At 37.3% G+C, this 24,180-nt stretch overlaps 1 protein-coding gene across 1 annotated transcript in view; it reads left to right on the top strand.

Annotated features, from left to right (window-relative positions):
- LOC131155165 (cyclin-C1-2-like) overlaps positions 1–24,180 on the top strand; it is a 96,021-nt gene that overhangs the window by 44,829 nt on the left and 27,012 nt on the right. The window contains exons 3-4 of the mRNA XM_058108113.1: positions 1,486–1,525; positions 18,286–18,330. Coding sequence (XP_057964096.1) covers positions 1,486–1,525; positions 18,286–18,330 — 85 coding nt within the window. The remainder of the gene's footprint in view (positions 1–1,485; positions 1,526–18,285; positions 18,331–24,180) is intronic.

The raw sequence follows: 24,180 nt of genomic DNA, 5'->3' as shown, positions 1-24,180 counted from the left end.
TTGGTGGGGATATAAGGATATGATGTTTGGATAATTTAGGTGTTTTCTATTGTAAATTGTTCTAGGCACGTCTAAACAAATATTTTCATTCATTTCCTCTTAACAATATATTGTGGAGAGATAAAGTTCCTTGAAAAGTGAAGGCTTTCGTCTGGATCATCATCCTTAATAAAGCTAACACCAACAAATTGTTTTAGGTTCGAAGACCATACATGGCTATATCCCCAGATATATGCATTATGTGTCATTGTAGTAATGATGATCATGTTCATTTATTCTTGGATTGCCCCTTATCTTGGTGTTTATGGAACAATGCTTTTGGTTTGTTGGGACTTGGGAGAGTGTTGGTCTGCTCATATTCTTTGGAGGCTTTATTGATGGTTGATTCTAGAGGTTTTGGAAGCCGTAAGAGTGCTAGGATCTAGTTGGTGGTGTCCTAATTTTTGCTTTTGGTTGGAGAGATATGCCCATATTTTTGCTGATTGTGGGACTTCTGTGGATTTGATTCGGCACAAGATTAACTTTTTACTGTCCATGTTGGGGGGGGGGGGGGGGGTGGGTTAAGTACGAGGTTTTTTGCCATGAATTTGGCTTATATCCATCATGCTTGGCTTGCTCTTTCGACCTAGTCTTGGATTTCCTCATGCCTTTTAGCTTTTTTTGTTACTTTTATGTTTTTTTTTTGGAAAATTTTTCCTTTTCTTTGTACATTTCTCATCCTTTTGTTAAATTGTTAGATTGCAGCTATTTTTCTTGAAATGATGCTTTTTCATTTAAGTATACACAGGGAATATGACTTGGTGCATTTGCTAGTGGAACAAGTGCACATGTTGATGCATAAACTCATTTTTAGTTCAATTTTCAATTATATATTTGATAGTTCAGTATTTTTTTAAGATAAGAAAAGAAACATATTAAGAGAGAATAAAAAGGATTACGAGGTTAAGGAGGACCACAAGCCCTCAAGTGAAAAGGGAAGTAAGATAAAATAAATACAAAAAAGAAAAAAAAAATCAACTCAGACTGGCTAAGAAAGCCCCTCATTAAACCCTTGCCATTTTAATTAACAGAACAATTCAAATTATCCAACTCATATTGACCCTTTCTCCCCTTGCTTTTACCACAATCCAAACGAATTTCTTGAGTTAATTTTCCCTTTTCTTTGATTTTTTCCCATTAGTTATGGAATACCCTATTTACTTCTCTGCAATCTAAAAATTGATGTATTTTTTTTATTTTTTATGTTTCAATATGTGGGTTGATCCAATAAAGATGACTTCTTTCCCTATTGAGTAAAATACTTGGATATGTTTATGTTCATATTCATATTCTTGCTAAAATTAGAGGGAATTTCTTTCCTTTTGTTATATGGAGTTCTTATTGAAAATACATGCTACTTGAATGTACAAACATGTGATACTACTGTAATCTTGGTCTTCGTCTGCGAAATGTTAAAGTTAACATTCATGATTTTGTATGTTTTAGATATGTCGAAATTGGCTCACAGCGTCAAAGTGAGGCAGAGGTTTGCCCTAATTTTCTCATTGCTTTATATTTTTTTTAAAATTTATTTTAAATTTCATAAATTATTTAAGTTGTGACATTTATTACAGTGTTTTTAGAATTAAATATACATATTTTATTTGTCACATTATTGGAAGAGTGGCTATTCTTTATCGGCAAAGCTACTGTGCAGATCTCATTCATATTCTTGAACTTGTGTGATTGCTACTCTGAAAATTAAGAAAGATCAGGGAGTTTATTTGTCTATCAAGCCTATTAACTAACTTCAAAAGTTTGCTGACTCTTAACAACAGTATCTAATTAATAATCTAATCTGTTGTATGGGGTATTCTTTCCAAAAACAAAGTCTGGTTATTATAGTATTCACTGATTGCACCATTGCTAGTAATTCTTTTGGAATGTAAAAGCTAAATAAATGGTGTGTATCAGATAATTCTCTTCTATACTCTAGTAATTGGCATTTGGCACTCAGGAAATGTGTCGCTTTAGGGGAGTTAGAAAATGGGGTAAAGGATGTTCATTTTTTTTTTATTCACTGTGATTAACTAGGGAAAAAAATTTCAAAAGGGTTCAAAATGGTTTCTTCGGGATGGTTCAACACTAGATGCATTTTGATTCTAATTTTACATTCAGAGTTTAATTCTAGTAGCGCTACTAGGTATTTGAATTTTCAGAGTTGTGAAGGAGGTGGCCTTACAGAGAATGTCGATTAGCAACGAATAAGCATGAGGACCGTATGGCATGTTATAAAGTACCAATTATGCATTTCCATATGCAGGAGCCTGTGTTTGTTTTAGTGGTTGTATAGATTGATCCAAATCCACTTGTGCATGATAAAAAATTATTTTGTTTTGTTGGGTGATATTAATTAGTGTTAGTGTTAACAATAAGTGGGGTTATTACAAAGGACCTAGAAGCTGGTGTTATCAAAACTCAAGGGAAAAAATGATGGTTTCAAGGGGAAATCTTTTAGCATGGGAAGTAAATCAGGTAAGTTTAGGTGCAAAAAGGTTTATGCTCATCAGAAGGCGCTCTATATGGGTGTGGAAAGAGGGAAATAATTAAAGAGAAGAGAGGGTATTTTGTCAGAATAGTGCCAAAGTTTTTAAAGAGAGGTTTAGAAGGAAAGTTATGCATTGTGGAGCATCTAAATGCTTAAATAGCTGCAACTAGTGCGAGGGGAGCAAATGTAAGGAGAAGAAGAAATGGGAGAATCTATCAGATAATGCCAGTGAATTCCTTAGTGAGTTTGATTCTGACGGGAGGTTGATTGTCACAGGAGTTGCTTTTGGATGATATTTGGGAACAATATCAATATGTGTCTGACTCTTATAAATGTTTCTCCATCTCCCAATGAAAGGTTTGGAGGGGATTCCTATTTTTGAGGATGCTGGTATGGATAATAAGCAGTGAAGGATGGAATACTGCTTACCCCTGTGGAGGTGATTCTGGGAAGGATTTAGAAGCACATAAATTCGTGGTTACCCTTACAAGCATCAAATCTTGGAGGAAATGAAGTTTGACTTGATGGTCGTAGTAGTAACACAAAGAAGGGATAAAGATAATTAGCTAATTTAAAGTGCTTGGTGAACTATGATGGAAAAGGTTTAAGGGGGGCCTTTCTTGGTTAAGTCTCATTATTTTTTTATTTCATTTTTAAATTTTTTTGGGTGTGTTTCTTCCTTTTTATTTTGACGTTTTATTTATTTTTTTTAAGGACTTCATGTCCGTGTCTAGGTTGTAATTTCTCTTTCCTAATATATCTTTTTTTTTTTTTTGATAAAAAATATTATTTTTAGGGTTAACATGCATGATTTGCTTCAGATTAGAGAAGGCTCTACATGGCTCTCAATCCTGGCCTGTGCATGATGTGTTGCGAGTTGAATGAAACAAATGCTCACCCTTTCTTACATTGCAGGGTTGCAACCCATCTCTCGGGTGCTCTCTTTCTGGTGAAACTTGGGTGCTACTTTGGGTGGTGGATGAGTTTTTGCATGTGAGATATTGGGGTTTTGGCAAGAGCAGGAAGGTAGAAGTATTGATGTTGTAGCTGGGTCTTTGCTATTTTGTGGACCTTATGGACCAAAAGGAACGCGAGAACCTTTAATGATCACTCAACTCCTCTGGCTCTGTTATGGAGTAGTGCAGTGTTCTTGGCCTCTCTCTGAGCCCATTTATTTGGGTTTTTTAGGGGTTTGCCACTGCCTGCTCTTGTTAGGGTTTGGCAGGCAGCAATTTGTAATTTTTTCTAGTTGTTTTCCATTTTTTCTTTGGAGGAGATCTTTTTCTCCCATTGTTAGGGTTGAGTTAGCAAGAGTCATAAATAAGATTTTTATAGAATTTCTTCTGAGAACAGAACCAATTATTGTGGCTACGTTGCTGCAAATTGATTGCTTTAAACCCTAGATTGTGTGAGGTCTTCTTCTAGGAGTGATTCCTAGAACCTGTTGTAATGCTAATAATTTATGTCTTTTTATCTTTGTTATTTTCGTTAATTGCTACCAAAGCAGATTTGAATTTCCTAATTTTCTGGGCCTTATTTCACCTATTTGCCAAGTTCTAACCTTAAATAAATTTCCCTAGTTCCTCCTAGTTGTCTTGCATCAATGTTGTTATTTACTACCATTGAGAAGATTTGCTTTCAAAGATTGTCAAGAAGAGTCTTGAAGCGCACATGAATGATGAGAAGACCCAAGGATGCAATATACAAATATCCAGTGTCTGGAGTTGCATAACAAGATGCATAAGGGTCTGATAATAGAGTAAATGGCTGTCAACATTAAGCCCATTTGAGTATTATGATAATCATCCTCCTCCTAAACCCTAAACTTGTTGGAGAAAGAAATTAGGTGCAGGTTTTGCTAGGAGATGCACAAGAGGTGATGTCTGCGGATATATTTCAGAATGCAGATCTGCTGGGAGATATTACTGAGAAGGTGTCCCTGGAAATTCCTGATCTTTATGATCGATCCTCAAATTTTTGATGATTGGCTTGCTGCCGTAGATGATTGTTTTGTTTAATGTAAGAAGAGTCTTCATTAAGTGGGACAGTCACCAATCATCAACTAAGAGGTGAAACTAAAGATGGAGTAGTAACTGTTGGTACATTACTAAGGTTCTTTATGATCAACTCACAACCCTTTTGCAAGGAACAATGATTGTCATTTAACACACACATATTCAATGAGCTTTCTATTTGGTGTCAAGTTAGAAAAGGTGAAAGATAGGCTTGTTAGACTACCACTTGACCTAAAAGCCTAAGTTGTTGGGTTGTGGGTCAAAGATGTATATCAAGCTTTAACATTCCCCTGTCATGAGCCTAGCTTGTTCAGGGCATTATGCTTGCATGTGATTGCTTGTCTCATGCATTTGGGATGGGTTTCTATCATGTAAATGCTAATGTAGATTTATTTTTTAGTAGTAGTTTCTCTGTATGCCAAATAAGGCAGTATGACTCCTCGGTCAATTTGATGTTTCCTAGTGCTAGGATGAGAATTGCATGTAAAGCTCTTTAGGTGAGGGTGAGTGTTCATCAATTTTGTAAAACTCACTAGCTATTGTCAACGTGTTTAGCCTACTCGCCTCCCTCGCTAAACACACAATGTTAACGGAGGTGTTGTTAATGAATTACCTTGTTTCAATGTTTACTGCCTGCTTGCCACTGCTTTCATAATTGCTTACTGCTTTTGCTGATATTTGATTGGAAATGTTTCGTGGAGGAATTGTGGTAAACAATAGGCTGGCTAGTTAAGTAAGAGTGCTTTAGCTAGTGCTGCACGGTCTTTTCACAAAGGTGTGAAAATAGTCAGCCCGTGACACCTGATATCAGAGCTCGGTTAGCTACTACGTGAATTCAGTTACCTTCGTTGTGGGATTGAGAAAGCTTTCGTAAATGACCATGACACCAACAAATGCTGACAGAATCAGAGTGCTGGAAGCACAGGCCAGGACAATAGCCAACAATGTGGCCGCAGAGGTGGCCCAACTGAGGGGACTTGTTGATAAAGTGATGGAATCACAAAAGCATGAAGCAAGTTTGATAGGTGAAATGTCAGAGGATTTTCACCATACTGTGAAAACTTTGCAGTCTCGGATAGCTGATTTGGATGCAAAGATGAATCTGATGGTTCTTGCTATGGGAAACTCTAATGCTCTGGGGTTTAGCAAGACCTAGGTACCAGAACCCTGGATGTATGGGGGTGCCCGTGATGCCAAGGAGTTGGAGAACTTCTTGTTTGACATGGAGCAGTACTTTCGCGCTGTGAGGACGGCCTCAGAACAGGGGAAAGTGGATACTACGGCCGTGTACTTGGTTGATGACACCAAACTGTGGTGGCGTACCAAGTACTACGAAATTGAAAATGGACGCTGTGTAGTGGATAGTTGGCCAGACTTGAAGAGAGAGCTCAAGCCTCAATTCTTTCCTGAGAATGTTGAGTATAAAGCTAGGAAAAAGCTGAGGGACCTCAAGCATACTGGGTCAATCAAGGAATACGTGAAACAATTTTCTTCTTTGATGTTAGATATCAGAGACATGTCTGAAAAGGATAAGCTATTCTATTTTCTTGAGGGGTTGAAATCGTGGGCAAGAACAGAACTTCGCAGGCAGAGAGTTCAAGACTTGTTTACTGCACAAGTTGTTGTGGAATGCTTGACTAACTACACTGGTGATACTACTGCTTCGTCCAAAGAGCTTGGTGTAGGGGGAAACAGCAAAAAGTCTTTCAAGAAAGGCAAACCCAAAAGTGGGGGAGCCGACTATAAGGCCTCAACTTCGAAAGAAGTTTCATTGTCTCGAGGGTTCAACACACCCAATGGAAAGGGTAAAATTTAATGCTACTTGTGTCGAGGCCCTCACAGAGTTATTGAGTGCCCACACAAGGGAGCACTCAATGCCTTTCAAGCTTCCCCTTCGGGAAAAGTGGTGGAAAGCGATGGGGAAGAGGAGGATACCACAAGGGTGGGTGCAATGCATCAGGTGAGCGCATTGGAAAAGCAGGCGAAAGCTCCAAAAGTTACATAAGAAAAAGGACTGATGTTTGTGGACTTGAGGATCAATGGGAAGAGTACCTGCGCTATGGTGGATATGGGGGCTACTCATAAATTTATTTCACAGCTGGAAGAATGGAGACTCAACTTATCCTTGGAGAAGGATACATGATGCATGAAAGTAGTGAATTTTGTAGCCCAACCTACTCTGGGAGTAGCCAAGGACAATGGGAAGGTCATGTGAATTTCACAGCGGTGCCATTGGATGACTTTCCAGTCATTTTGGGAATGGAATTCCTAAGGGGGATGAAGGCTGTGTTGATGCCTTCTGCTGGTTCCCTATGTCTGATGGGTGATCACCCTTGCATGGTGCAAGTTGTTGCAACGAAAGGAGACAATGGGAAGTTCCTTTCAGCCATGCAACTCAAAAGGGGATTGAGAAAGGGTGAGCAGACATATCTTGCCACGGTGGTGGTAGATGAAGAAGTAGGACAAGAGCTGGTGCCTACGACCATCCAAGCGGTGTTGGATGAGTACATGGAGGTGATGCTGGATAAGCTGCCTCACCACTTGCCTCCATGATAGGGTGTGGATCATGAGATTGAGTTGTTGCCAGGGTTGAAAGCACATGCTAAAGGGCCATATCGGATGGCGCTTTCAGAGCTAGCAGAGTTGGGGAGACAACTCGATGAGTTGTTGGAAGCGTGATATGTTCACCCTTCCAAAGCACCGTTCGGAGATGTTGTTTTGGAGGAAACATGAAGAGCATCTACGGAAGGTGTTCGACAAGCTGAGGGGGAACAATCTATATGTGAAGAAAGAGAAGTGCTCTTTTGCTCAGCGGAGCATCAAATTCCTTGGTCATGTGATTGAGCAAGGTCATATTCAGAGGGATATGGAGAAGGTAAGGGCAATTCAAGAATGGAAGATCCCCACGACAGTGAAAGAGTTGCATTCCTTTCTTGGCCTTGCCAACTATTACAGGAAGTTCGTAGAGGGGTATTCGTAGAGAATGACTCCAATGACAGAACTACTAAAGCATAGGTATTATTGGCCGCACATGCGTGATGATGTGGTTCATTATACCCAAATTTGTCTCACTTGCCAACAAGACAAGGTTGGAGCGGAGGAAGATTATAAGGCTGTTGGAGCCCATACCAATACCATCCAAACCGTGGGAAAGTGTCTCACTGGACTTCATCACCAACCTGCCTAGAGTGGGAAATGTAGGGTCTATACTTGTGGTTATAGACAAGTGTTCATAGTATGGTACGTTCATAGCCGCACCAAAGTACTGTTTGGCAGGGGAGACGACAGAATTGTTCTTTAAGAAAATTGTGAAGTATTGGGGTGTTCCCTAAGACATTGTCAGTGACCAAGACTCAAGATTCACCGGTAACTTCTTGACAGAACTTTTCAAAATCCCTGGCTCACAACTTGAAATCTCTTCGAGTTACCATCGACAAACAGACGGATAGACAAAGAGATTCAATGGGCTACTAGAAGAGTACTTGCACCATTTTGTTAATGCCAACTAGAAGAATTGGGTTCAACTACTTGATGTGGCTGAGTTATGTTTCAATGCCCAAAGGAGCTCAACAACCAACAAGAGCCTTTTTGAGCTTGTTACAGGCAAGCAGCCACTGTTACCTCACATAGTGGGCGAGCCGTACAGAGGAAACAATCCCAGGGCGTACATCTTCACCAGAGAATGGAGACAAAATGCAGAGATTGTCCGAGCCTATGTGGAGAAAGCTTCTAAGAAGATGAAGAAGTGGGCAGATCAAGGTAGAAGACCATAACACTTCAACGTAGGTAACTTGGTGCTTGTTAAGCTCAATCATGAACAGATCAGGTCACTACGAGGACGAGATAGGAGACTACTTTGCAAATATAAAGGACCAATCCCCATCTTGGCCAAAGTCGGGAAGGCCTCTTATAGAATCAACCCTTCGACTTGGATGAAAGTGCATCCAATGTTTCACGTCAGCTGCCTCAAGTTATTCAACGCCGATATCGACGATCTGAGTAGAAGTCAGTCAAAAAGAGCAGAGTTAAAGACATTGCAACCTGACAGACGTGAGGTTGAAGATATCCTTGCAGTTAGAGAGTTCATATCCTCAAGGAAGAAGCGGTGGGAGTTCTTAGTGAAGTGGAAAGGCCTTGGTGATGAAGAAATCAAATGGGTTTATGCGGAAGATATGCAACCATTCGCGGACAAAGTTGAAGTGTACCTAGCATCAAAGTCTATGAGGACGTCAACCTCATAAGTGGGGGAGCGTCATGAGCTGAGCTTGTTTAGGGCATTATGGTTGCCTATGACCGCTTGTCTCATGCGTTTGGGATGGGTTTCCATCATGTAAATAGTGTAGGTTTATTTTCTAGTAGTAGTTTCTCTGTATGCCAAATAAGGCAGTATGACTCCTCAGTCACTTTGATGTTTCCTAGTGCCAGGATGAGGATTGCATGTAAAGCTCTTTAGGGGAGGGTGAGTGTTCATCAATCTTGTACAACTTACTAGCTATTGTCAACATGTTTAGCCTACTTGCCTCCTTTGCTAAACACACAATGTTAATGAATTACATTGCTTCAATGTTTACTACTTGTGTGCCACTACTTTCGAAATTGCTTACTACTTTCGTTGATATTTGATTGAATGATAATGAAAGTATTTCGAGGATGAATTGTGGATACTGATAGGTTGATTAGTTAAGTAAGAGTGCTTTAGCTAGCGTCGCATGGTCCTTTCACAAAGGTGTGAAAATAGTCAGCCCGTGACACCCTGCACATAAACAAACAATGAATTTCAACTAGTTCAAGTACACGTAATTAGATAATTTTTAACCACCACAAAAGACATGTGGGCAACAAGACAAGAACCTAGGACCTCCTAGCAACCATAGCTCTGATATTATGTTGGATTTCCATTGTTATCTAAAAGCTTGAGTTGTTTGGTTGTGGGCCAACAATGTATATCAAGCTTTAACAAGATTGATGCAGTTGGCATGGGGAATTAGGCTTTTTGTTTTTTTTCATTTTTAATGAAATTTTTATTGAGATCACACCTTTAGGATCTTAGGATATTTCTATTTAGGAAAGTAGTTTTCTAGTTTATTTAGATTCTTAAAACTCTTATCTTGTTCCTCAAGAGTGTAAGCCTATAAAAAAACTTCATATGTAGCTATTTTATTTAGATTTGAATTACAATCGTTTTATCACATTGTTGTTGCATCATAGGGTCGGCCCCAATGTGTATAGATATTTTGATAAGCAAAGAAATTTATTAGAAGAGATAGAGTGTACAACAAAAGAAAAAAATGGAAAAGAAAAGAAAAATGCGGAGCATAAGAAATACCAGAAGATCATCATAATTTGAAAGCCAACTCAATGAAGCAGAGGCAACTAGTCCCAACAGGACTCTAGGGAAATATGATGAAAACAACCATTAGCCGACACCCACAGTGATGCAAGATAGATTACTCTTCTCCAAACCAAAAATTATTAGTTGTGGTCGCCCCTTTGAGAATTTCTCACCAATCAATCAAACACACCAAATAACTGTCATAATAGTGCATCGCCACAAGGCTTTCCTGACCTTCCCTTTTCCAAAACAAGTAAATGTGATAGAGCAAAAAGCCTCAAAGTGGAGGGACAAATCCAGTCTTCACCACATATACCAAATAATTTATTCCAGACAGCGCAAGTAAAGGAGCAATGAAGAAATAAGTGCGAGCAAGTCTTCCCACAACTCAAACAAAGGATACACATCCAATGGTAGGGCCTTATTAGGCCGTGTCTTCTGAAGCACATCATTAGTATTAATTCTATCAAGTATTGTAGTTGAAATAAAACTTTTAATTTTTTTAGGGAGCTTTAGCTTTCCAAATCAAAGATACATGCCAAAAGGATGTTCATTAGGATTGCAAGTCAAATAAGAGAAAATAGATTTACAAGAAAAATCCCCAAAAGGATCTGAACTCCAAACCCTTTTGTCAGTCTCCTAATCTACAAGGTGATCTCTTTGACTCTCTCCCCAACTTGACCACAAGAAATCTCTCATTAATTTCTCAAGCTTGCGTGCCACTCTTATAGGAATTTTGAAAGAGAGAGATAATACAACGGAATGGAATATAGACATGCATGGATAAGAATAATTTGCCCTAAAGTGAAAACACTCCTTTTCACCCACTCTCACAGGAATTTTGAAAAAGAGAGATAATATAGTGGAATGGAAGATAGACATGCATGGATAAGAGTAATTCGACCCCAAAAGGTGAAGAACGCTCCTTTTCGCCCTTCCAGTCTCCTAGTCACTCTCTCAAAATAGGTCCCTAGAAAGAATCAATAGTAGGATTACCACCTAAGGGAATACCAAAATAGATAATCGGTCAATTCAAACCCATACAATCCACAACCTAACAAAAGGGTCAACATTAATGCCAAGGCTCGCTAGACCACTCATGGAAAAGTTAATCTTCAAACCGGAAGATTTCTCAAAAATCTGAAGGATAGTTAGAAAATTAGAGAAGCAACCCATTTTAAGAAGAGAATAGTATCATCTGCGAATTGGAGATGCGAAATGACACACTCCTCACTACCTTAATCCCTTCGACTAGCCCTCTATCAACTCTTCTCTCAAGCATCTTGCTCAAACCATCAACTACAATAGTAAAGTGAAAAGGCGAGAGGGGATCCCCTTGTCCAAGACCTCTGGATGCATGAAACCAAGACCTAGCCTCACCATTAACTAAAACAGAGAAGACCACAGAAGATAAGCACCCTTTAATCCATTTTCTCCACCTTAGACTGAAACCTTTTCTATCCATAACCTTGTCCAAGAAATTCTAGTTCAGCCTATCACAGGCTTTTTCCAAGTCCAATTTCAGCTCTGAACTCCTCTTTTTCCCATGGGCAGCATCTTCAACCACCTCTTTGGCTATCAATGCAACATCATGGATCTGTCTATCACCTATAGAAGCACTTTGGCTAATAGAGAGAGTATCCTTTAGAATAGAAGACGATCTCTTAGACAACACCTTAGTCAAAATCTTATAGACACTTGTGACTAAGCTAATTGGTCTAAAGTCTTTGATTTTAACTGATTGACCCCAATATAAGAATGGTAAAAGTATGAAATTTGAAGGAGCTATTGGCCAAGTGAATTATAGCCTTGAGGATGCTTTCTAGGTGGCATAAGGATTGTGTAGCACGTCTAGCAAGCTACTAGTAAAAGTTTAAGCAAGCCAAGGAAACAAGCGCTAAATGGGTGGCTAGTTCAAGCCAAAACAAGGCAGCAACCTTTCCTTTTGATGCGGATCAACCCCTTTCCTTTTGATGCGGATCAACCTTCTAATTCTCACCATTTAGAGCGAACTTACATGAAAAGGGATGCAAAGTGAAAAAGAGTTATAAATGACGAATGGGGTTGCAATAAAAAAGGTGTTATGTGTGTCACTTCAAAGTCGGTAGCGAAAGTGGAGCTTGGTTTCGAAAAGACATTTTTTTAGATTACACACCAATTGCAAAATTTTTTCTCTTGAGATGGGGGTTCTCTTTCTTGGGCTTCCACTTCTTTAGGAGTCTTATTGAAAGATAGGTTGTTAAGCTTATATCTTTTTTGAGTGTGTTAGATTCTTTTGTTCCTCAAAACAGGGGAGATGCTCAAGGGATTCTTCGGGTTCCTTTACTTCTAGATCTTTCTTTTCTCATCTTTTAAGACCTGCAACTCCTTCTCCTTTCCTTTGTATCATGTCATTTGAAGAAAGCTTAGGCTTTCATTTGGATTCTTATCTCTTAATAGGACTAATATAGATGACTTGTCGCAATGAGGAGGCCATTGAAGGCTTGTGGCCTAGATATATCATATATGCATGTTGTGCCATGAGTCCGATGAGACTAATGCATACATTTTTCTTCATTGCAGGTTGACGAGAAAGCTTTGGAGTGCTCTTTTCTTTTCTCTTGTTTTAGTGAAGCATGGGGTGGCTATGAAAATGTGCATGAGTTCTTACTAGTCAAATATTGGGCGTTTGGAAAGAATAGAAGAGGGATGGCTTTATGGATTTGTGCAGTGCTTGCAATCTTTTGGAAACATTGGCTTGAGAGGAATGTCAGGATATTTGAAATTTAGTTGATTTCTTGGGATAGAGTTTACTTTTCTTGTTTTTTTTCTTTTGGGAACATTCTTTTGGAATTTGATCGTCTAGGGGATTGAAGGATGGTGTTTTTGCATTAGCTATTTCGCGGAGGAAGTCTTATCCTCCATGTACTGTACTTTTGTTAAGATGTTATTGATTATTTTTATTTTTATTTTTTTTGGGTTATCTGAAAAAAGTTGTCATGAGTGAAGCCACTATGCATATCCATGTCTAAAGTGGAATTTAAATATGGTGATTATAGATAGAGGTGAAGAGAGAGAAGATTGTGTATTATCATGAATTTGGTAATGCTTTGGATGAACAATCTGATGATACACAAGGTTGATCATTCTTATACTAATTAGTGCAATGAGTGTTAATGAGCCTGGTGTTAGATGATAAAAGAGGATTGGCTTCAGAGTTTAGACAACTATTTTCCTTGCACAAGTTAATAGTCAGGATAAGGTGTGTAAGCTGATAATTGATAGGGGGAGCAACATGGATGTTATGTGACCTGTGTGTCTAAAGATATGGTGAAAAAGCTAGTTTAGTGATAGAAAACCACCTACATCCTTTTAATCGCTTGGGTGGATGATAGCACCATAGCAATGAGGGAATGTTAATTGGTTTCATTTAAAATTGGGGCATATCAAGTTTCAACACTGTGTCATGTTATTCCCATGAAGATTTCACATCTCCATGGTCAGCCATGGCTTTATAACTGCAATGAGTTTCATAATATAGAGGCACATGCTTACAAATTCCTTTTCAATGGTAGGAGAGAATGAAGTTGGAAAAAAGAAAAGAATCAAAGGAAAGAGCAGCATGAAACAGGTTGAGTTGAAGAAACTTCTTCATTAATGGAGATAACCCTTGCATTTATTTATTAGAGGAAACTTTGGTTTTTGTATTTTACCGAAGGCTTTTAAGTTGCTTTAAGAATCTAAAGATACTCTATGCAAGATCATATCCACAACTGCAGGCTATCGCTTTGTGGTCATACCTGAGCGATAAATTTTCTGTTGTATGGTCAAATTTCTATGAGTATCTTATAATCTTTTCTTGATTAAATTTATTTTTCTTAGTTTTGAAAATGAAGGGCTCAACTAAAGAGCAGAATTTTGTTGACTGCATATATTTCTTTTGCAAGCTTTATTGCGATTCAGAATTGTTTATGGTCTATAAAAGGCTAACATTGACAATGGCTTGAGATTTGGTTCTAGGTTATTAGATTGAGGATTTTGTCTTATCATTGTTCCTAATTTACTATTTCAAGAAAGGGCACTTGTACATTCTATTTTTAAGTTTTACTTTTTGAGCCTAAATATGTAATGTCTTTTTCTGTATTTAGATGACAGAACACTATATCTTTAGAATTGTTATTTTTCAGCTTTCCATTTAGTGAAATTTATTGAAGTATACATTATGAGGTCTGTCTCCTGTATGTTAATGAGAGCTTGTATGTTGTGCTTAATTTTTCTTTTGTTTTTTTCCTGGTTATATGTTACTTTGTTTAAAATTTAGCAAACATGGAGAGATACTTCTAATGGAATTTTGGGTTTTTTAGGAAGAATATGGTATGAGCATCTTGTTCGAACACCATTTGTAAATAACTGAATTATTTTGATAATTGGAGTGATGTATAGTGACCCACAATAGGTATTCATGAAACAAGATGATTCCTTACTAGGAAAGGAGATATTTATGATTTTATCTACAAGAAAAAATTCTTGATAATATAGTAGTTTCATGACAACTCCGCCTGTGATGCACTTAATGCTTTAATCTTTTCACACATAGCCAAAGAGCAGGGTTGCTTTAGGTAGCTGATAGCCAGCATAAAACTTGTTAGATTACTATGATATGAATCCTTACTGATTATTGGTTGAGGCGTCCCCCTACAAGCGACGTGTTGTACTTATACCACCCGAGTGTAGCAAAAAGTTGGCAAGGGTGGGCTAGATCATCATCCTAAAGCGACACCATGTTGGCGCCCAGATATTGTGACAGTTATGTGAGTGTTCCCACATCATTTTGAATGTGGGTGGGTAAAGAAGTTAGTTCAAGAGACTAGGATTAGATTAGCAACTTGGAATGTAGGGACACTTGCTGGTAAAAGCATAGAAATTGTGGACACAATGATTATAAGAAAAATTAATCTAATCTACCTTCAAGAAACTAAGTGGGTGGGGGAGAAAGCAAGAGAAATTGAAAAAGGATTCAAACTTTTGTACGCTAGAGAAGAAAAACATGAGAATAGGGTAGGAATTATTGTAGACAAAAACTTAAAATATAATGTTGTAGATGTCAAAAGAGTATGATATAGAATTATAAAAATCAAGATGGTCTTTGGCCAAGAGATAATAAATGTTATTAGTGCTTATGCTCCTCAAGTAAGCTTAGCAGAAAACCTTAAGAGACAATTTTGGGAAGATACGGATAGTATTATATAAGGGATATCGGGGACTAAGAAAATATTTATAGGACCCGATTTTAATGGATATGTTGGAAGAGATAATAGAAGTTAGGAGAGGATACATGGAGGATATGGATATGCAGGCAACAAAGGACAATAGAGAAATGATCTTAGACGTCCCCATGTCATATGATTTTGTTACAATGAATACTTGCTTTAAGAAGAAAGAAAACTTAATAACCTTCAAAAGTAGACAAAATAGAAATCAAATAGATTTTTTATTAACTAGGAGGGTATATCATTTAGCATGTAAGGATTATAAAGTTATCTCAGTTGAAAGTTTAACCACACAACATAGAGTTTTAGTGTTGGATATATGTATTAAAAAATGGAAAAGAAAGGATAAATAAAATAATCGGTGTAAGAGAACTAGGTGGTGAAACTTAAAGGGAAAAAAATATAATAAAATTTAAAGATAAAACGATAAAAAATGGTGATTGGACTATAAAGGATGGTGTAGACACAAACATTATTTGGAGTAGGATAGCTAGCTCTATTAAAAAGAAGATTTTAGGTGAATCAAGAGGAAGATACTCGAATAGCAAAGAAAGTTGGCGGTGCGATCAAGATGTTCAAAAAGCTGTAAAGACAAAAAGAATTTGGTATAAAACATGGCAAAAATGTAGAAACATGGAAAACTTTGAAATGTATAAATAGGCGAGAAAATGTGCAAAAATGATTTTTAGTGAAGCTAAATATAGATCATTTAATAATTTGTGTGCTATATTAGATACAAAAAAAATGAGAAAGAGACATTTAAACTTGCTAGAGCTAGAGAAAGAAAGAGTGAGGACTTAGGTAATGTAAAATGTATAAAAAAGGAGGATGATATTGTCTTGGTTAAGGAAGAAGACAAATGCGAAGTTACTTTGGTAAGCTGTTTAATGAAAAAACCAAGTAAAAATGCTTAAACTTAGAATTGAAAAATGAGAAAAAAGGTTAAAAATATGAGATTTATTGGCAAATTAGAGTTGATGAAGTTAATTTTATACTAAAAAAGATGAAAAATGGAAAAGCTATAGGACTAGATAACATACTAATTGAAGTTTGGAAATGCTTAGGTGATAACGGAGTTATATGGTTAACTAATTTATTTAACACAATTATAAAAACTAAGAAAATGCCGAACAAATGGAGGAAAAATACTTTAATATCTATATGCAAAAATTAAGGAGATGTTCAAATTTGTAATAACTATCGTGGAATTAAACTTATGAGTCATACAATGAAATTGTGGGAAAGGGTAGTTGAACAAAGATTTTAGTTAGAAACGAAGGTTGTGAAAATTCAATTTGGTTTTATGCTTGGGAGATCTATTACAAAAGCCATATATCTTTTAAGAAGATTAATGGAAAAGTTGAAGGAAAAGAAGAGGGGCTTCCTTATGGTATTTATTGAATTAGAGAAAGCATATGATGGGGTATCTAGGGAAGTTCTATGGTGGGTTTTGGAAAAGAACGGCGTATGTAGAAGGTATACTGATGTCATTAAGGATATGTATGATAGAATAATGATTAGTTTTAGGACTATAAGTAGAGATACTAGAGAAATTTTTAATCACAATAGGTGTACATCAAGGATCTGCTTTGAGACCTTATCTTTTTGCTTTCGTGATGGATGAACTGATTAGTAGTATCCAAAATGAGACTCCATGGTGCATGTTGTTTGCAGATAATACTGTCCTAATTGATGAAACTAAGGTTGGAGTAGAATTTAAGTTAGAATTACGGAGAGAATATTTAGAATTTAGAGGCTTTAGGATAAGTAGAAATATGATAGAATATATGAAATGTAATTTCAGTCATAGTAGGAGGAATATTGAAGACAAAGTTAAACTTGATGATGAAGAAATCAATAGTACTATTAGATTTGATACCTTGGATCTATTATGCAAGATGAAGGAGAAACTGAAGAAGATGTAATGCATAGAGTTGAAGTAGGTTGGGAAAATGGATAAGTGTGTCAAGTGTGCTATGTGATTGTAGAATACCCTAAATTTAAAAGGGAAGTTTTCTAGGACAGCTGTAAGGTCAGCTATGCTATATGGATTTGAATGTTGGACGACTAATAGACAACATATTTAAAAAGTAAAAGTTGCTAATATGAGAATGCTAAGATGAATGAGTGGTTTAACATTAAAAGACAAATTAAGAAATGAACATATTCGCAGTAAGTTAGGCGTAGTTCTTGTAGACGATAAGATTTGGGAGGGATGACTTAGATGGTTTGAGCACTTGCAGCATAGGCCATATAGTGCCCTAGTGAGGAAGAGTGAGTTAGTTACTATGAGGGGCAGTAGAAGAGGTAGGGGTAGACCAAAAATAACTTGGAATGAGATAGTAAGGATTTAATAGCCCTGAATCTATCGAAGGAAATTGTCCATGATCACATAAATTGGCGGAAAATGGTTCATATAGTTGATCCCACCGAGTGACACTTGAGGCTTGGTTTGTTGTTGATAATAGTTTCATGACCTAAGTTTTGACTAGCAAACATTCTGTTAGACTCTATGATGGTTTTACTCATATCTATAACTACAAATTGCTTTATTGTGCAAAGAAGTTAAAACTTTTTTGGAATTTTATGCCTGATGACTAGGCTTTTTAAGGGATTGAAATCAAGGATGACTGTAGCCAACATTAACTGCTGATGATTTTAAACATAATGTTACAACTTACAACTTAAAAGAGGTAGTTGCTCTTAGACAATTAAAAACTTCCCCTTTGGTAGAAAGTGCTTGATGTTTTTCAATTGCTTTTTTCTCCCTCCTTAAAATACTGAATATTGGATTGACTGACTTTTCAATCCTAGATCCCCTTGTAACTTTCTATTCTAATCTTTGCATCACTTCTTTACTAGATCAAAGTGATTGCTTTTCAAATATGTTTTCTTATTAGCTGCATAATGATTTCCTTGTTATGTTTCTGGTATTATTGCTTCTGGAGCTAAGCTGATAAGTAGGCAACTTACTCATTTGTGTTTTAGTACTGCAGACATTCGCCCCAACTAATTCTTCTCTTGATGCTTAGGGTGCCCTTGAGTGCTTTTATTTCAGTAAACCTACTTAATTATATCAGCAAAATTGGTAACGAAGTACCTTTAATATTTTTAATATAATTCAATTTAACATAATCTCTTACACATGGGTCAATCTTTCAGGGTGGTAGCAACTGCAGTTACATATATGAGACGTGTTTATGTGAGGTATGAGAAGATCTCTTCACTGCTCAGCAGCTCATGGCCAATGCTTTAATTGAACTGTATTGATTTCTGATATTGGCAGTTGCTATTTTCATGGCTTAGCAATGCCTACCTGCATAGGAATGCTTGTGAACGAATTTGTCTTCCTTGAAATTTAACCTTGTTTTCAGTGACAAAATGACAATCTGAGGTCTATGAGGCCTTTATTCCGACTTGGGGAACAATTTTAGAAAATGATGCGAGTAGCAGGTTACTCTTTCATTTACTTGAGAAAATAAATAAAGAAGGTAGAAGTATATTTGGGATACATCCCAATTGTAGACAAACTCCAAAAGATCCAAAATGAACTTGTCAAGTAGCAAGGTTCAAGGAAAATCCTGGTTCCATATTTTTCCTAGTGAAGAAGAAGAGTTAAGTTAGCTTCCAGGCAGTGTGAACTATGATACATTTTCTAATTACTAAAAAAATATGTTTTGAAATGATAGGATGTAACCTGGGGCCTTGGTCAGGTGGTACGTGCGTTGGGTGGGGAATGGGACATCCTGTGATTAATTGTAATCGCCAGAAAAGAAAAAGGTTTAGATAGGATGCTGGAAGCAGACAACACAAACAAGACTAAGAAAGGAGGTAGATTTGCAGGTTATAAGAGGATCATGTGTTTCAGCAGGAGCTGAAGAGATTTTTTTTTTTTGGGGTAAAAAATGATGGTATATTAGCTTGATGAAGGGAAGGTAGAGTGTGACGAGACAAGGAGTCCACCAAATAACAACAAAAAACTACCAGAGGAAAAAGAAAAAAAAAATAAAAAATGAAAGGAATCAAAAAACATTAGATCATAAAATAAAACTTGAATTAACCAAGGAATCCCCTTTTCAAACCCTTTCCATCATAATTTATTGAGCTTTTCAAATTCGCTAATTCCCTCTGCCCTTCATCTTTGACTTTTGCCACCATCCATGGTACTTCATTTCCTCAAATATCAAATCATATTTAAATCCATTTTATCCAAACGATCTTGAGCTTCTAACTCCTTGGGAATCTTCTTAATGAGTGTAGGAGAAATTCCATCCCTATGCTGTAAATTGTTGACCAAACCATCACTATCAAAAAGTAGACACTGCCTCCAAACCTTCCAATGGGGAAGGATGAACATAATATAAATCCCCAAACATAAGTCTTAGTGTGGAGCCTAAAAGATTCTCTCCTCCCTTAGACTCCACATTAAAACCCAAATCAGACTTACCTAAATATTTGGCCTGTTCAAATAAGGGGCCCAGTTTAGATAAAAAGGATGTACCTCCTTTTTCAATTGTTTTGGCCTGGTCTAAAATGAAAAAAATACCACCTGGATTAGTCCTCTTTGCATCTCCTCCTCTTATGCAATCGTAGCTACCTCTGAGAAAATTGTAGTTCCTGCTGGAACCCTAGCTTCCTTCACATTCTGATCGATCGACTCCAGTCAGTTTAGATGGAATCTGTCTTTGAAACCCCAGGATCCTTCAGCATCTGCAACTACACCTCCAGGATCCTTCCAAAATTCCTTAGTTAACTTGCAAAAATTGCTCGTGAAGTTTCGCCATGCATCACCCTTTGCACCACCAGGAATAAACAATGAAAATTTCTTGCCTTCTGCTCAAGCCCTAACTCCGAAAACTATCCCACCTTTGTCCATCTAATTGACATCCAATACTCTGTGATACCCTTATGAATACTCCAAAATGCCCTTTCCATTTGACCGAAGACTGACAACCCATCAGCAAACCAGAATGCAGCCTTTTTAGAAAACCTAACCCATGTGTTTCGAGCAACATTATTCTTGACCATGAACAAAGAGGAGATCTCCCCAAGCGTGTCCAAACGCAGATAGAAGGATTTTCCTCTGATCTGGATTGATTGGTTCAATGTAGCCTGCATCAAAGGGCTCCGTAGCACCATACACATGATAGGGAGAGAGAGAGACAAAGAATGCTAATGGTCACAGGGAGTTCAAATCCAGGCTCTCTTTCACCTTATGGATCCAACTCTGCTTGTCACCTCTTTTCTATGCAAATGGCTGAAGGCAAAAAATGCTGATGGTCATAGGGAGTTCAAACCCAGTCTCGCTTTCACCTTATGGGAATGATATTCCTGAAATGTCAAGAACTAGAGTTATAAATTGTTTCCTAGCTCTATAGCTGAAGACAAAGAATGCTCATGGTTGTAGGGAGTTTAAATCCAGTCTCTCTTTCACCTAATGGGTCCTGCTCTGCTCGTCACCTCTTCTCTATGGTGAAATTGGAGATGCTTTTCAGAAAGGGGAAAAAATTGAATGATACTCCTGAAATATTTAAGAATAAGAGTTATAAATTGTTTCCCTAGCTCTATTTTGAAAATGTTGGTGCCTTTTTGCGGATAAGAATGCTGAAGAAACATGTATTTAGTATCAAAGTAAATGTAACCAACCTCATGATGCCGATGGCAACCTATTGAGCAAAAGAGATTTAAGAAAGAGAATAGTGCTATTATCTTCCACCCAGGCCATGTATTTGGTCAAAAAACCTGTTAAAATACCATATTTGCTGTTAATTTTAAAAAATGCCTTTCCCAAAGTTTTTCAAAGTACACAGTAGGTACGCCTGAGGAAATTAGGAAATTGAAGCACTCATATATTAAAAATGTGTTTAAATTTTTCATGCATTAAATATTTAGTTTATAGAGAAATTATCATTTTTTATAGAAAAAATAAATATATTAAGAAAGATAAGAGAAAAATTAAAACCTAAGAAAGGACAAGAGATTGTCAAAGCAAGAGGGGGAAAAAACAAAGAAAGAAGAAGGGGGAGGAAAAAAAAAACTAACAAGTTGTAATTAAGAAAAAACCCCTCTTTAAGCCCTCCCTGTTGCAATTGACAGAGCTATACACATTTGCTAATTCATGCTGTTCTTTCTTTGCATTATTTTCAGCACCATCCAAGCGAACTTCATTGCCTCCAGGATCAGCCATAATCTCATCATAATCAGCAATTTTTGAGCTTCAACATCCTTGTTCACTGGAACCCCCTTTTTCAAAGATAGGTATATCCTCCAAATCTTCAAGTGATGAAGAAGACACATGAGAAATATCTCCAAGTTCTTGAGAAGAGTCGGAAACATTACCAAAATGTTAATGGAACTCATCCAACAATAAACCACTGTCATGATGAAACCACTGTCATACTCACTAAAAGTCATTCCATTTCTTTTCTTTGTCAACATGACTTACTCCATTATCCATCTCTATGCATGGCTTAGAACAATCCTGAAACTCCTAAACATAAAAATTCCCTACGAAGTATTGTTTTAAAAGTTTGCTCACCCACTTGTTAGACTCTGGATGACACTTGTACACCTATATATCCCTTATCATCCTTGCTTTTAGCTGATCTACACACTACCTGTGAATGTGAAACATTGCCAATTAGCTCCTTACCCTGACCTCCAACAGGCAGAACTGAGTTCTTTCACAATTAGAACCCTTCACAGAGAGCTCTTCTGACATTCCATCAGAGGAAGATTAATCACCCCTAGATAACCTGTTATTCTCATCAGCAATTCTTAGCCTCTTTTCCCCCTATGCAGCCCGAGACCCTTGCCAAAGTATTCTTTTGACTGTATTGCACTGCTGCTTGCACTGATTCCTTTGACTAGGGAGAATCTCATCTCTGATTGAACCCCCATGGGTATAACTCCCTGGTCCTTACTAAAAGTATGATTAGAGTCTTGGGCTCGCAAAAGCCTCCTAGACTTAAACAATAATATTAGTCTTTTGGGCTGTTAGTGGTGTAACAGGGAAATAAACAAGCCACCAGTCCTTTCCAAAGATTGGACCAGATCTGAATCACCATCATTTTCTTGGGATTGTTTACTTAACTGGCCCAAGTCCAAAACAATGAACAAGCAACCAGGCCCACGCCACCTACCCAACATTCCCCCTCCGATGAGGCGCCTCAATGGGAAAAAAATTTATTAGTGGAATGAGTGGATGATGAGATGTGTGTGTTTTGATGTCTGGGGTATGGAGTGGATGTTTGGAGTGGCCACCAATTGTTTTTTCTACCCTAAGTGTGATGGGACACCTAATTAATCTACCGGTTTCAGCTACAAGGTCAAAGAGATTAACCTAATCAAAGTAAAATGACAGGGGAGTCTGCGTTCTTGGAGGCATGAGTTGTACAATTTTGGGGAAGGTACTTAAGATAGTAGCTCCCCATTATGCTCATTCAACAAACGGTACCAACTATCTAGTTAACACGGGTTGTACCTGGACTTAACATAGTGATCCTTTTTTCAAATGAATTTAAGCATTTTTACCGGATATGTAATATTGGTTCAACTTATACCTAACCAGCACTCTTGACCATATAAGTAAGAACCCCCTCATCTTAGGAGTATTGCTCACTGTCAAAGAGGCTCTATGATCAGATTTATTAAGGATTACGTGAACAGCTAAATGCAATTAGAGATTCATAAAGGATTTTTATTTTTTTAGCGTTTCTTTTAAATATCAGTTTGTCTTATATGCTCAACTAGCATTCTTGATCAAATAAACAAGAGTCCTTTTACCTCAGAATTATCATTGGACTGTCACTCTGTCTTTGGATTGATAAAGGATCATTTAATGTCGTGATTATGTACAACAGATAATAATAATAATAATCGTAGCCGCTGGACAAATATTGTAAGCTTGCGATGTTGAATTGAGTTTCTTCGCTTGCATCTCAGCACCTCAAAGTGTGAATACTGATTCTTCTCTGCCAGCACAACCTGGCTCCATTATCAGATACCTCACTTGCGTCCATTGCTTGCACCACAAGCATTGAGAAGATAATTCCTAGCCATTGCACAAAATTCTTCTACAAAACATCATCATCTATCTGCCACCCAGCAAAAAGTAGTTAGTGGTGGGGCTACAATTATCCTTTTTGTAGGGACAAATCCTGTGTGTGTTCCAAACAAAAAGAAATTTGTCCATTCTTTGGGGTCTCAAAGGGGCGTTGAAAGTGGTAACATAAACATGTTAGAACTCTATTGGAAATTACATTCCTTTCCAACCAAGCCCATACTCCAAAAAATTTTTAAAATGTATTTTGTAATTTTTATTAATATTATTGTAGGCATTACAGCTAGTGTTTGGTTGTAGCAAGTGTGCAAATAGCCCCCCTTGATTAAATTGTCTTTGAATGCAAGCCAACATGCATGCTTATAAAAGGCATGCATCTCCTGTGGCAAATCTTATTTTTTTTTCTTTTAATTGCAAATGAAATACCACTGCCTTGAGTTCTTTGCCTCCATGGACTATAGAGCAAAAGTGGACATGCTCTTTTAGAGTTTACGTCCCGCTTTTGCATATTTACATTTGCACCCAACAATGTATCTCAGCAAGCTCCTTGATTTTATATTTTCTTATCATAAGCCCCTCATATATTAGCCACAGGCCCACAACAACGGCATCAAGCAGCAACAATAAGCTTGCTTTCAATTATTCCCTTCAAGGAGTTTCAATCTTTGTTGGAGACAATTATAATTTGTGAAGCACTCTTATGAAGACATTATTCATCTTCCAAAATCTTTGGGACATTATTGAAGAGGAGTATGAAGGAGTACCAAGTCCATAGATTAGAACAAAAGATAAGTGAGCATAAAGAGAGCAAAGGATGCAAGTGCTCTGTCCTTTATGCACCAAAAGGTAAGTAGAACTGTGCTTCCAAGCATTATGGGTGCAATTAAATTTAAAGATGCATGGGAGATATTAAGAAAACAACTTGGAGGCAATGATAAGGTAATCTCCATTAGGCTTCAAAATTCATGGTGAGAGTTTGAAAACATGTTCATAAA

Source organism: Malania oleifera, chromosome 5 (genome assembly GCF_029873635.1).
Source record: "Malania oleifera isolate guangnan ecotype guangnan chromosome 5, ASM2987363v1, whole genome shotgun sequence".
In the NCBI taxonomy this organism is placed as follows: Eukaryota; Viridiplantae; Streptophyta; class Magnoliopsida; order Santalales; family Ximeniaceae; genus Malania; species Malania oleifera.
The sequence above is the reverse complement of the archived record's forward strand: the minus strand, read 5'-3'. Positions and strand labels throughout refer to the sequence as shown.